This window comes from Grammomys surdaster, unplaced genomic scaffold (assembly GCF_004785775.1).
Source record: "Grammomys surdaster isolate TR1022 unplaced genomic scaffold, NIH_TR_1.0 170, whole genome shotgun sequence".
Classification (NCBI taxonomy): Eukaryota; Metazoa; Chordata; class Mammalia; order Rodentia; family Muridae; genus Grammomys; species Grammomys surdaster.
Window position 1 is genome coordinate 22,801,796 of NW_021604618.1, and position 13,257 is coordinate 22,815,052.

At 43.5% G+C, this 13,257-nt stretch overlaps 2 protein-coding genes across 7 annotated transcripts in view; both read left to right on the forward strand.

The window, feature by feature from the left end:
• The window catches only part of Ganc (glucosidase alpha, neutral C), a 57,068-nt gene extending 48,078 nt beyond the window's left edge, over window positions 1-8,990 (forward strand). For 3 of the 4 annotated variants that reach the window (XM_028767151.1, XM_028767148.1, XM_028767149.1), the window contains 4 exons: window positions 3,806-3,919; window positions 5,046-5,158; window positions 6,014-6,117; window positions 7,104-8,990. In XM_028767151.1, coding sequence (XP_028622984.1) covers window positions 3,806-3,919; window positions 5,046-5,158; window positions 6,014-6,117; window positions 7,104-7,213 — 441 coding nt within the window. In that variant the 3' untranslated portion in view covers window positions 7,214-8,990. The remainder of the gene's footprint in view (window positions 1-3,805; window positions 3,920-5,045; window positions 5,159-6,013; window positions 6,118-7,103) is intronic. The other variant, XM_028767147.1, reaches the window with a different exon arrangement.
• Window positions 8,991-11,503: 2,513 nt separating this feature from the next.
• The window catches only part of Capn3 (calpain 3), a 44,247-nt gene continuing 42,493 nt past the window's right edge, over window positions 11,504-13,257 (forward strand). For 2 of the 3 annotated variants that reach the window (XM_028767159.1, XM_028767155.1), the window contains exon 1: window positions 11,509-12,121. In XM_028767159.1, the coding sequence (XP_028622992.1) occupies window positions 11,813-12,121 (309 nt within the window). In that variant the 5' untranslated portion in view covers window positions 11,509-11,812. Of the gene's footprint in view, window positions 12,122-13,257 lie in introns of all 3 variants that reach the window. The other variant, XM_028767154.1, reaches the window with a different exon arrangement.

The window sequence follows — 13,257 nt, forward strand, 5'->3', positions numbered from 1 at the left end:
TCTGCAGCCCATTCCACTGTGACTTACCACCTTGTTCTAAGAAAGAAAGCAAGGAAGGAAGGGAGGGAGGGAGGGAGGGAGGGAGGGAGGGAGGAAGGAAGGAAGGAAGGAAGGAAGGAAGGAAGGGTGGAAGGGTGACCAAGCCCGCTCAGTCAGTCAACAGGTTCTCCAGGGCAGGAGTGAGGATTAAAAGAAAAGAGACGGTTAGACAAAATTGCAGCATGACCCCAGCCAGTTCTGAGGCTGAAGGCAGGTTCATTTAATTCAACTTTTCTTTTAAACCCTTTTAATTACATGCAAGTATTTAGGTCAGTTCTAGGTTTGAGGAACCAACATTACAATAGAAACAAACAGTCAAGGAACAAACAAGGCAATATACAGAGTCCCGTGATCACCCCGTGATCACTTTCATCATCACTGGTTCTAAGGTCTCATCAGGATGACAAAGTATCTGAGCCTACTTCTCTGTCCTAGCCCACAGTCATATTCATGCCTGAGGCTTACCTCTTTGTTTTAGCCTAAGACTAGGATTCCTGACTGAATTTACTTCTCTGTTTTAGCCTAAAAATAGACTCCTGCCTGAACTTACTTCCTTGTCATGGCCCAAAGTCAGATTCTTGTCTAAAGCCCAATTCCTTGTCCTTGGCCAATGTTAGATTCCTGCCAAGCAGCCCCAATGGCTTCCCACATCTCCCCCCTTTATATAATTTAACAAGACTGAGCCTGTCTTAGGTCATTCTGACAGCAACACCCCCCTTAGCCGTCATCGAACATGCATTATCAAAAGCAATGCACTTCTGTCTTAGCTTGGTAAGGCGCTTCAGAAGGTTGCCCGTCATTGGCTTGCCAGCCTGTTAAATTTGGGGGTCCATTCTTAGTTTCAAGCCATGCACTTTGGCTGCAGCATGTTGATGTGGTAAAAGACAAGCTTTAACATGGCGAGCAGGAATAAAAGTATTCCCAGGACAAAAAGGGCTAGCATGATCAAGCTATATATGCCATTCTTGAAGCTTGACCAAGATGGAAACACTGACATCAGACCATGAATAATTTTATCAGCAGTATCTGCTGGATAAAAGTTCAGTGGAGCAGCATTCTTTAAATTCACAATCTCAGTGTGCAAAGCTAGAACATCCAAAGATGTGTTAGAATTATGCCAAATACCCTGCAAGTGTCTCTGAACCTTTTCCCAATTATAGTGGCTGTCATTGTAAATTTTAGCAGTAACAGAAATCCATTGGTATTTGGCATGGCACTCGAGATGGCTCCTTACATTTAAACTCTGAACCTCCTCTCCAATAATATGAATAGTATCATAAAGAGCATCAATCCGTTGTTCCAAATGTCTATCTAAATTCTCTTGAATACTCAGAATATTAGTAACATTTTTTGCTAGGTGATTAACAAACGTAGCTGTCTTAACTTCCTGTGTCAAAGCAATTGTGGAAGCAGTGGTACTAGCTATCAATGTAATCAAAGCTGCTATACCAACAATAATCAAGCCTACTATTCTCTTGCTTCTGCTTAAAGCCTGACTCACTTCTTCCAATACTTCTAAACCTTTTTCAGAATACCAAGGTTCTGAAATACTAACTGGCAATAGAACAAAGGCTGGTTGATAGACCACCATAACAGACATGCCAGATTTCAACACACTAACACAATTAGAAAGTATACAATCAATACAACTTACATTGAATACAGTAGAAGAGATAAAAGTAATTTTAACATAACCAATTAATAAAAGATTAGGAGCTTTAACACAAGCACTAACACTTGTTGTCAGTCTAGATCCTGTCCCAATGTTATCTATAGCCAGTGTGACTTCATAGAGAGCTCCTGCTAACTTCCAGACATGTCTCTGAAAATGTCCAGAACCAGCCTTCTAAATGAAGACTGTAATTTCCAATATTGGATTGATTTCTAAGCCAGTCCATGAATGAGTCAGAATAACTGGTCACATTAAAGGAAGAAGAGTCATTATAACTTCTCTTTTTGATTCTCTGTCCCACAAGGTCTAAAAGCTTAAAGGAAGGCAGCTTGTCCAATCTGGGATATAGGCAAGCAAAGGTGGGTCAGGAACATATGTCCAATACAGCTTCCCAGTCACCATTGTCAGGGAAATCAGCAAGCACACAGGTCAGCATCATTCTTGGTCCCAGCATCAGCATGTCTCACCAATCATTCTGGCAGCTAGCATGCTCCTTCAGCATCCTGCAGAAGAAACACAAACATTCCCTCTTCCCCATATTAAATACCTGATCTGGATCATGGCTAGCTTTCATTTTTGCTGCCTGTGGATGGGGGTGGGGAAGCATATCTTGACCATTCCACTCTCTCTCCCAAAATCATGAATATTCTCACCGTCTTCTCCTTACTAACACTTTACTCAGAGAAAAGCACACACTCTTATGTGATCTGGGTAGCTGCTTACCAGAGGCTCTCCTGCCGAGATCCATTCCAAAAGACTGATAGATGTGAACCATAGCCATAGCCTTGTTGAAGTTCCCCTGATGCTTTCTGAGCCTCAAAATCAAGTCCGCCATCCTGCTGACTCATAAAAGCAGAGAAAGAAAAGTGTGCAGACGCTGGGAGAAACCAACTCGTCTCCACAGACACGGAAATACTTTGTTATACAAGTCCCATTGCACCTACTTACATAAACAGAAAAATCCACTCTTTAACAGGTCTCTAGAGTAACATGTTTGCTTTTTATTGACAAGGAAGTTAAAGGTTTAAAATGGAATGTCCTTTCTGGTTCAGTTGAAAAATGAGTCTTTAGGGGTAAACCTGGACCTCTAACAAGATGAGTAGAATAAAATCCATTGTTTCAGTGAAAACGCGGCAAGGAGAGTGTGCTGGTTGGCTTGTCAACTTGACATAAACCAGAGTCAGCTGAGAAAGTGCCTCCATCAGACTGGCCTGTAGGCATGTCTGTGTGGCGTTTCCTTGGTTATTGATTGATGCAGGAGGGCCCAGCTCACTGTGGGCAGCATCACCCCAGAGCAGGTGGTACTGGGAGGCATAAAGACTGTAGCTGAGCATGAGCCTGGAAGTGAGCCAGTTAGCAGGGTTTCTCAACGGTGTGTGCTTCAGTTCCTGTCTCCAAGTTCCTGTGTTGACTTCCCTCGATAAGGAACTGTAAGATGTAAGATAGTATAAACCCCTTCCTCCCCCAAATTGCTTCCAGTCAATGTTTTATCACAGCAACAGAACCCAAGACAGATAGGTAGCAATAATTAACTGGGAATTGTAGGTAATTGCCCCAATATTTTAAAATATGGATGAATTGGGATCTGCAAGTTAGCTCAGTGCTTATCATGCAAGATTGGCAACCTCAGTTCAGTTCTCAGAACCCACATAGAGGGAGAACTGACTGCACAAAGTTGTCTTCTGACCGTCATACACATGTTATGACATGCATGTGAGACACACATACAAAACAATTAGAAAAAACACAAAATAACTATAAATAATAAACAACCAAACAATTCTTGGAGGCCAAACTTAAAAAGAGCTTTATTAAATGTTAAATACTGACCAAGAGATGAACTTTGGTCAGAACCATTCTCTGGAATTTCCCAGCTGAAATGTCTAAATAGATCATTTTAATGGACCATTTTTCAGTTGGTCCACTTTCTTTTCATTCCAGTCCCCGTGCTTGCCTTTTCTCTGCCCACAAATATTCTTTGCTTGAGTTTATATTTGTAAAGAGTATGGATCTCGTATAGTGAAATGCTTAAAAATTCTACTTGGGAAGTTCTCGGTATGGTTATGTCATTCCTGAAGTGCTGCTGTGTTACAGATCCCAGTGTTTCAGCGAGGTGGAAGTGTGGTACCAATAAAGACCGCTGTGGGGAAGTCCACTGGCTGGATGGCTGACTCCCCATATGGGCTCCGGGTTGCCCTAAGCACTCAGGTATTTGGAAAGCCAGTCACTTTTTTTTTCTATTCTATCTCTTTACAGTGGTGGCCTTTTGAGGGTAAGAAAAAGTAAGAAATCTCATATGAAACAATGTTCCTGATGTTTACCTCAAAATCAGGAGCTGTCATTTCTGAATTACTGTGAAGTCTGCCCTTCCTGGCATTGTCCTTAGGAACTCTGAGATCCAGGAATGATGCAAATATGCTTCTGGGGGTGCAATGACCACCTCTCAGGTTGGCATAGATTGCTACTGGAAAACATCTATTATGCAGTTTGCCCCTGTAGACTAGTCCTGAAACTCAGTTTCCTACAGAAGAGGGCCGTTGAAAATGTATCTTAACTATTTGTGGTATCCTAAACCCATTCAGTGACTTCTATTCTTATTGGGCAGCTCAAATAACTAAAGTCTCCTTGAGTATGGCTTGGGAGTGTTGACAGTGTCTTTTGAGCCAAGTGAAGATTGGTTGTACACCTCTCATTTACCTCAATGCCTTACAGAGCCAAAAACATATTCTTATTTTAGTTATACTTATTTATACTAGTATTGTAAAATAAGTAAATTACAGCTTTCTTTTCCATGTATTTTATTGAAGCTTGTCTTTTTCATGCAAACTGTGGTCTAGGATCCATGTGGGACCCTAGAATGAATGAAATAAGCTAGAGACCCAGCCTACAGCCAACAGTGTTAGTAACTAACCTACTGTGTGGAGGGCTGTAGTGTTTAGCTGTAAAAGGATCCTCTCTCTTTGAGTACAAAGGGTGTCTAGAGACAGTTGACTTCATCTATTTTATAGATTCTGTTCTGTGAATGTTCTTGTCACATTCTGGGACAGTACTGTCACAGAATTCATTACGGAATATATTTCATATTTCAATGTCCTTCAACAAAGTCTAACTCTGTATACTTCTCTTATGTAACCACACTGTAATTTATGGGCTACTCAAGAGTGATTGAACATTGAATATGTCAGGAACTTATGTATAACTTTGTGGAGTTCAAATGCTCAGCTTTTCAAATTTTTCACAGATTTTCAGATGTTACTCTTTTCCTTTAGAAGATGACTTTTTTTTTTCTGTAAAACTATTGCCATTAGCAGATCCTCTGTGATTCGCTCTGCAGGGTTCTGCTGTGGGAGAGCTGTATCTCGATGACGGCCATTCATTCCAGTACCTCCACCAGGACCAGTTCCTACACCGCAAGTTCTTATTCTGCTCCAGTGTTCTGACCAACAGGTGAGGGCAGCTATGAGCTGTGACTTTTCTTAGACTGTGCTCCTCTCATGGCATCTTCAAGTAAATGGGTAGCTCAGGTTCTCAATTTAGGGCCTTGAGAAGTGGCCTCTGGGTTAAAGAGCCTTGGTTGCTCTGGAAGAGGACCCAGGTTCAGTTCCTGTATGATCTGTAACTCAGCTGCAGGGCATCTGATGCTCCTCTTCTGGCCTCCAAGGGCATGTGGTGCACTTACATACACACAGTCAATTTTATATTCCTAAAAAGTAACTAATAAAGATTATTTAAGATATTATCTAAACAAATGAATGGTGAAGGCTATTTGTATTTTTTTTTTTTTTGGTTTTTCGAGACAGGGTTTCTCTGTGTAGCACTGGCTGTCCTAGAACTCACTCTGTAGACCAGGTTGGCCTCAAACTCAGAAATTCGCCTGCCTCTGCCTCCCAAGTGCTGAGATTAAAGTGCACCACCACTGCCCAGCCATTTGTATTTTTCGATCACTGACCATGGAAGCTCTTTCTTTTTTGCCTTTATCTTTTTTTGCCCCCAAAATAAAACTATTCAGTTTAAATACTCCTTAATACCTTCATTCCTCCATATACCAACTAATTAAATATCTGATTTCTTTCAGCGTGGCTGTAATGTCCAAACCACACTGTATCTTCTGTGGTCTTCAAACAGTTTAGGGAGACTGATGTGGGTCCTGACTACCTAGTCCTTGGCACAGTTCTCAATCTCTTTGTCCTACATGGACCATGAGCCCATAGAAACAACAACTCTCGGGATAGAGATGTTGAGCTGGTGACCAATTAAAGCCCCATCCCTCTCTCTTTCCTAATAACATCTGTATCCTTCCAGGTGTGCCAATGAGAAGGGTCATTACCCCACAAAGTGCGTCGTGGAGCAGATCTTGGTCTTAGGTCTTAGGAAGAAGCCATCTTCTGTGACTACACACTCATCTGGTAGGCAAACAGCTCCTAACTGCACCATTTGTGCTGTAAGTACAGAAGTATCTGCAGAGGAGAGATGGCTTGTTCCCAAACTGTCATACTGTGCAAAGCTCAGGCCATCTCTGCCCTTTTGGGTTTTCTAGTCTCTAGAGCAGCAGTTCTCCACCTGTGGGGCACAAATAACCCTTTCACAGGGGTTGCATATCAGATGCTTACATTAGGATTCATAACAGTAGCAAAATTACAGTTATGAAGTAGCAATGAAGTGATTTTATGGTTGGGGGTCACCACAACACGAGGAACTGTATTATAGGGTAGCAGCATTAGGAAGGCTGGAAATCACTGCTCTGGATTTAGCAGGCTAATCTGTTTCTCTTCCTGAGTTGTTCTTTCTCCCACAGTTAAATATTTACAAAGAGAAACTGTTGGAGGTCTATGATAGTCTTCTAGATGTTTCTCTTTTTTAAAAGATTTATTTATTTATTTTATTTTAAATGAGTACACTGTAGCTGTCTTCAGACACACCAGAGGGTATTGGATCCCATTAAAGATGGTTGTGAGCCACCACGTGGTTGCTGGGAATTGAACTCAGGACCTCTGAAAGAACAGTCAGTGCTCTTAACTGCTGACCCATCTCTCCAGCCCTCTGGGTGTTTCTTAATGTGTAACAGGTTATAGCCATCTTCAGCCCTGGAAGCAGAATAAAATTCTACTCTGAGAACTGATGTAAGGAATCATTTCACCTACTGCATTTCTTAGGTAAATCACTTTGCTCCTAATAGTGGCTTTCCAACCAGGATTATATTCAAAACACTGAGACTTTTCATGTTTTAAAGCATTCACAGAGTTCATGAATAAAAGTGTTTCTAGGTGTTCCTAAGTGAAACGTTAACACTGTTTAAGAACATCAGATAACTGTATCAGACTTGAAGAAAAAAAAAAGTTTTTTCTTCTCCTGGTTTCTCACACACTGTCTTTTTGTCTTCTTTGCTGTTTAGATGGTAAAGTTCAGCCTGCAGCTTTTACATACTGTGCCAAAACATCCACCCTGAGTCTGGAGAAGCTTTCTCTGAGCATTGGTGATGACTGGGAGGTCCATGTCAGCTGATGAGCAGGTGCCCTAGTGAAGTACAGGGAGCCACCTGACACTCTACCTTCTTGGCTTTCTGTGAGATCTGTACTGCCACCAAATTTGCTTCCCTGGGGAAAATGACATTTCACTTACCTCTAGTGTACTGATGACCAGTAAATTTCAGGTTTTAAGATTTTAGCCAGGTACAGTGGCCCACTCCTGTAATCCCAGCACTCAAAAAGCTGAAGCAAAGGGATCATGAGTTCAAGACCAGCTTAAGCTATAGTGCAAGACTTTGTCTCAAAAAAAATCAAAAATAAGATTTCTGATTTTACATTTAAAGATGTATTGTTGACACTGCACAAACACTGCTCTTCCCACAGACCCACAATTCCCTGAGACTCTGAAAGAGCTCAGGGAGTGGCCTGACTTGGAGCAGGGATACTCGAGAGGCCCTTTTGTGGGGTTTGCCTTGGGCTGTATAGCACACTCACTCTGTTTAGCAGCAGAGTTGCCCAACCCAGTCTCCAAGTAGATGGCAGTACCTGGTACCCTCAGGGTTACCTTCTGTCAACAGCAGTGTGGGTATGGCAGCCTCTGCTGCAGACACTCCATGAGCAGGGCTCTGGAAAGTTCTTCTCCCCTGAGAGTGACTCTGGAACACAAGGATAAGATCCTCTTTCACTCTCCTTAGATTCAAAAGCACCAAATCAATTCTCAAAGTCAGATTTACTCCTTTAGTTATATTTTATTAAGTATGACCTTCTAACTGAAGGATATTTATAAAGTCAATATAATGAACTATAATTAGTAAAAATGAAATAAATACCCACATCCCACAGGTGAACTTCAAAAATAGAGCACAGGGCTGGGACTAAAATAGTGCAAGTGATTGGCACTTGTCTTAGGCACGACCAATAGTCAAAAGAAGTCATATTTTAATACACTGTCTTTAAAAATCAAAATGAATGCAAAAACCCACACAGGCTTAACAAAAAGCTTTAAATAAAGACACCTCAGTACTACTGACTTTTCCTTTCACATTAGGTTCCAATATGGCTTGGCATGGGCTAGACTATTATAGCACACCAGTGCACTGTGGTGATCCTGGCTCTGGAGACCTAGAGACTCCCTGCTGTCTCTGCAGGAAGAGACAGTTGTTGGGGTGTTCTCAGTTCCTCAGCGTCGGAGCCTCTCACTACACTTCTCTTTCCTTAGCCACAGAACTGTCCCTTGCCTCCACCCATACAGATCTTACAATCCTTCCAGACCCAACCCAAGTCCTACTTTTCCATGAAAAGTTCTAACCTGACACCGCCAACCCCCTAGTACCCACTGGCAGTGACTTTACCTTTCTCTGAAATGCTGTCCCACAAATAATTGTACCCTACTTTGCAATCTCAGGGATGTGCCTTAATATTTCAAGCAGGACTGTGTATTTCCCTACTAGAGTGTATGTTCCTTATGATCATGTTACATTTCTCTCGTACCTGTTATACCACTGTGGTAGTTTGAATAAAAATGCCTGCCCCCCCATACCCGCATCTGTTTGAACAGTTATCCCCCATTTGGTGGTGCTGTTTGGGGAGTTATGAAGCTTTTGGGAGGTACATCTTTGCTAGAGGAAGTGTGTCATTGATGGCAGGGTTTAATCAGCTATAGCCTCATTCAGTTTCCTATATGTTTGCTCTGCTTCCTGTGTGCTGTTGAGATGTGACCTCTCAGCTACCTGCTTCTGCACTTGCTACAGTGCCTTCCTTGCTGTTATGTCTCCCTGTGGAACATGAGCCAAAATAAACTCTTCTACAAGTTGCTTTTGGTCCTGGTGTTTTATCATAGCTTTTCGTCTTTGTTTGCTTCCTGGTCATGAGGTAAATGCTTTTGCTTTGCCACAAGATTCTCCCACAGTGATCTACCTCTTTGCAGGACCAAAATAATGAAGCTAATTTATAAGGGCTAAAGACTGTAAAACTGTGAGCCACAATAGCCCCTCTATCTATATAAGTTGGTTATCTCGTTCATTTTGTTATAGTGATAGACAGCTGATCAACACCATAGGAATGATCATTCAACCCAACCTAACCACAAAGGAATATTAAATTCGGTCCTCTTCCTAACCACTTGCTGAGTGCTTAAGACACCTCAACAGCATTTTAAATGAATTATATGAGTTAACTTATTTAATCCTTACACCAACCCAACAACAGAATGACTATCATACCTACTTTACATGAGAAAAAACTGGTTCAAAGGAAGAAAGTTAACAAGACTAAAGCTACATGGTCACAGATAGCAGAGTGTTGGGAGCCGACTCCTAGCCGAAAGCGGCTATCATCTTTGCAGCCATCTCAGGCCATATACCCTGACAAGAGACTTGTTTTCAACAGCCCGAAGCAGCTGAGCACACTCTGATAAACATCATGTTTTTCTCACATATCTTGTTTTGCTGTTTAGTGCACAGCTGCAAGGCACACGTGGTCTCCACGCTGCTGGGTGCACGTGATATCCACGCTGCTGGGTGCACGTGGTCTCCTCACTGCTAGCTAGGTGCACGTGATATCCACGCTGCTGGGTGCACGTGGTCTCCTCACTGCTAGCTAGGTGCACGTGATATCCATGCTGCTGGGTGCACGTGGTCTCTACGCTTGTGGGCGCACATGGTCTCCGCACTGCTAGCTAGGTGCACAGTGCTAGGTGCACGTGATATCCACGCTGCAAGGCACATGATGTAGTGCCTTCAGCTATGCTTGTCCACGAGGGCAAGGCACGTGGTAAAGGGTATAAATACCCAGGATTTCCTTCCAATGGAGAACTTGATCAGACTCCCTGTCTTGTCTCCATTCTTCGCGTCTCCATCCCCACTCTATCTCCTGCTAGGCCCTGACCTGCGGACCGGAGCAGCAGAATGGGCGGCTACAGCAGAGGCCAACCTAGACTTTGATCCTGGACAGTCAACCTTCAGAGACTGCTCAACTCTGTTCTCTTTCAGGAGTAGTGATACCTTGAGCATTTTCTTAGAGGTACAGGAAGATAAGCTGAGACATAGGGTTCCTTCAAGTTACACTGCCAAGAATCATAAGCCCATGCTCCCTTTCATTGTGTGCCCCCCCCCCCCCTCTCTCTCTCTCTCTCTCTCTCTGTGTGTGTGTGTGTGTGTATGTATGTGAGAGGGGGGGTGAGGGAGAGGGAAAGAGAGAGAGAGAAACATAGACATGTGTATATGTATGTGTAGTGTATGTGGGTGAGTGTGGCCATGCACATGAACACATGTGCCATGCCACACAGAGGAAGACAACCTGGGGTGTTGATCCCTGCATTCTACCTTATTTGAGACATGGTGTGACACAATCTTTTTGTTGTTTTCGGCTGCATAGGCCAACAACTCCCCCATGCCTCTACAGCTTCTCCCGCTTGTGCTTCCCATCGAACTGTGGATGCCCTGGGCTGGCAGACATGCTGCTGCACCTAGCTTTATGTGGGAGCTCAGATCCTCACACTTACATGGCAAGCACTTCCCACTGAGCCATCTCTCCTACCCTATGCCCCTATTTCAGTTGTCACCTCTCACCCTTTCCCGTCTTCTAAACATGGATCTATAGGTTGGTCACTTAAGAACAGGCACAGCTGCAAGTTGGGACAAGCCTCTACTCTGCCAGAAGTCAGATATAGCCATTTCATTATGACCCATAGAGCAACTACCATGGTAAAACAAAAACAAAACAAACAAACAAAACCAGGTAGAAGCTAGGCAATCAATTCCCTCCCCCAGGATACTTTGATTCCCATTTAAAAGCCCTGAAGGCAAGTCTTCACTAGACATGACATCTTAGGACTTGACACTAACCTGGCTCTATTTCCAGTTCTGCCTAGATGCTGATGTGTAGCTGAATAATTTACTAGGATACACATTGCGTAGCAGACTTGATCTCGGCCTGTCCAGTGGGCAAGAGAGGGATTTCCTTGACTGGAAATTCTGCTGAGTGGCATTTTCTACCCAGTTGGACTGAAAGCTGACTCCAGAACATTCTAGAAAAGATACTGACTCTAAAATACTGTTTTCCATGTATCCTGTAGCTACTGCTTCAGTAGCCTGTATGGCTGCCTAGTCTTAACATATTTTGCTGATTTCTGGTGTTCATCTGTCTCAGATACTCTCATTTCTTGACAAGCTGAGTTCTTAATGTCAATGCAGAAATATCTCCAGCTAGGTCCTTCACTGCCACCCAGTCTAGCCACGCACTGGCCTCTTGCTTTCATGCTCACGATCTCACTTCACGTCTATTTTTAGTTTTCCTGGCTTAAGCTTCTTCAGGCCACTGAAACACAACCCTCATTCTCTTTTTCTCCCTCTGGCAAGCGTGCTGCTGGTAGGCGCCCCCAGGTAGAAACTTCGTCAAAATCCTTTATTGCCTCTTCCTCAGGAAAACCTATTGCTCTAGGGCCATAGTTCATCTGTTTAAGCTGGTCAGAAGCCAGCCAGTTTTCTGATAGGATTTAAACCTTGAAGAAAACGTGGCCATTTTTTTTCCTCAGATGACAGAATCACTTCAACTTCCGCTTTGTAATCGCTTCCTTTCCTTGAAGGTAGCTGAATCTTATTTTCTTTAAAACGCCTTCCTTCCAAAGTTGCCTGCCATGCCAACCGTCATTAGTCCAACTGTGGCCCCAAGGACAGGGGCTGAGCCCAGGTCCCCAGGGCCAGTGCCTCACCCAGCTCAAGGCAAGACCACCGAGGCCGGAGGTGGACATCCAAGCGGCATCTATTCAGCCATCATCAGCCGCAATTTTCCGATCATTGGCGTGAAAGAGAAGACATTTGAGCAGCTCCACAAGAAGTGCCTAGAGAAGAAAGTTCTTTATCTGGATCCCGAGTTCCCACCGGATGAGACCTCTCTCTTTTATAGCCAGAAATTCCCCATCCAGTTCGTCTGGAAGAGACCTCCGGTGAGTAGCTTGCTGGTTTTGTAGCTGGCTGGAGTTTGCCTCAGAGACTTCCTCCCACTCAGCACCTCCCTAAGCACAGCTGGGCACATGGACATGGGGGAAGGATCCTGGCAGGGGCCTGAGCTCTGGCTGCAAGTATAAAAAAAGAGAGGACAGTGTCAAGTCTAAGAGAGAGCAGGCAGGGCTGGTTCTCTCTCATGGTCTCTCTTTCTGCTGTTCGCGAAAGTAATTAGATCCCAAATTCATCTTAAAAATGGTAATCCCTTCCCCGGAATCAGTTCCAGAGTGTCCAGAGCTATATTATACTCTCTGCCTACCTATACTGAGACTTCTTCCATTTCTCAGGCTAAAATCCTGAGATGCTGTTCTTTTTGTTTTGGTCATTTGCCAGTGACCATGGATTTCTGAAACACAGCCAGGGAAAGAGGAGAGAGGCAAAGATGACTTTTTGTAACATATAACATTGAGATTAGAAGAATTTTTGCCTATATACCTCACTGCATAAATTAGGATGCCAAAGCCCAGCGATAGACTCAGCATATGACAGGGCCTGGATGAAACCCTACTCGCTAGCCTCAGGCTTTCAGTAACAGGGATCCACCCGAGGGAAAATTATGTTTCCCTGGCTCTCTTCTCTGATCATGCCTCCAACCTGACTCTTGTTTTTGAAACAAGAAACATTTTAGTCACAAGACAATCTGGGCCTAGGGGTAGAGCTTAGTGGTAGAGTTCTCCTCAGCATGTCAGGGGCCTGTGTGCAATCTCTGGCACTGCTAACCAATCAGTAAATAAATATAAAAAGGGGGAGAGAGAGAAAGTAATAACAGCAAAGAGAGAGAAATAGTTACTGCAGATCCGCTAGCTTCACATGCTGGGCAAGTTACTAGGAAGAGTGTTGTAAACAAGAGACCAAAACTTACACTGTTGCATAGTCTAGAGTCTCCAGGAGAACATGGCATTGATGTTGAGTGGCCACCAGGACTCTCATCACAGAGTAGATGGGATTAAAGAACAGGCCATGTGAAACCTTTCATGAAGAAGTGATGTTGGGTTCCTCACAGGATTCATTGGCCATGTTTTTCTCTATTTACCAACTAGAGCTGTCTCCTCTCCCCTTCTGCTGTCCTTAGGTAAGG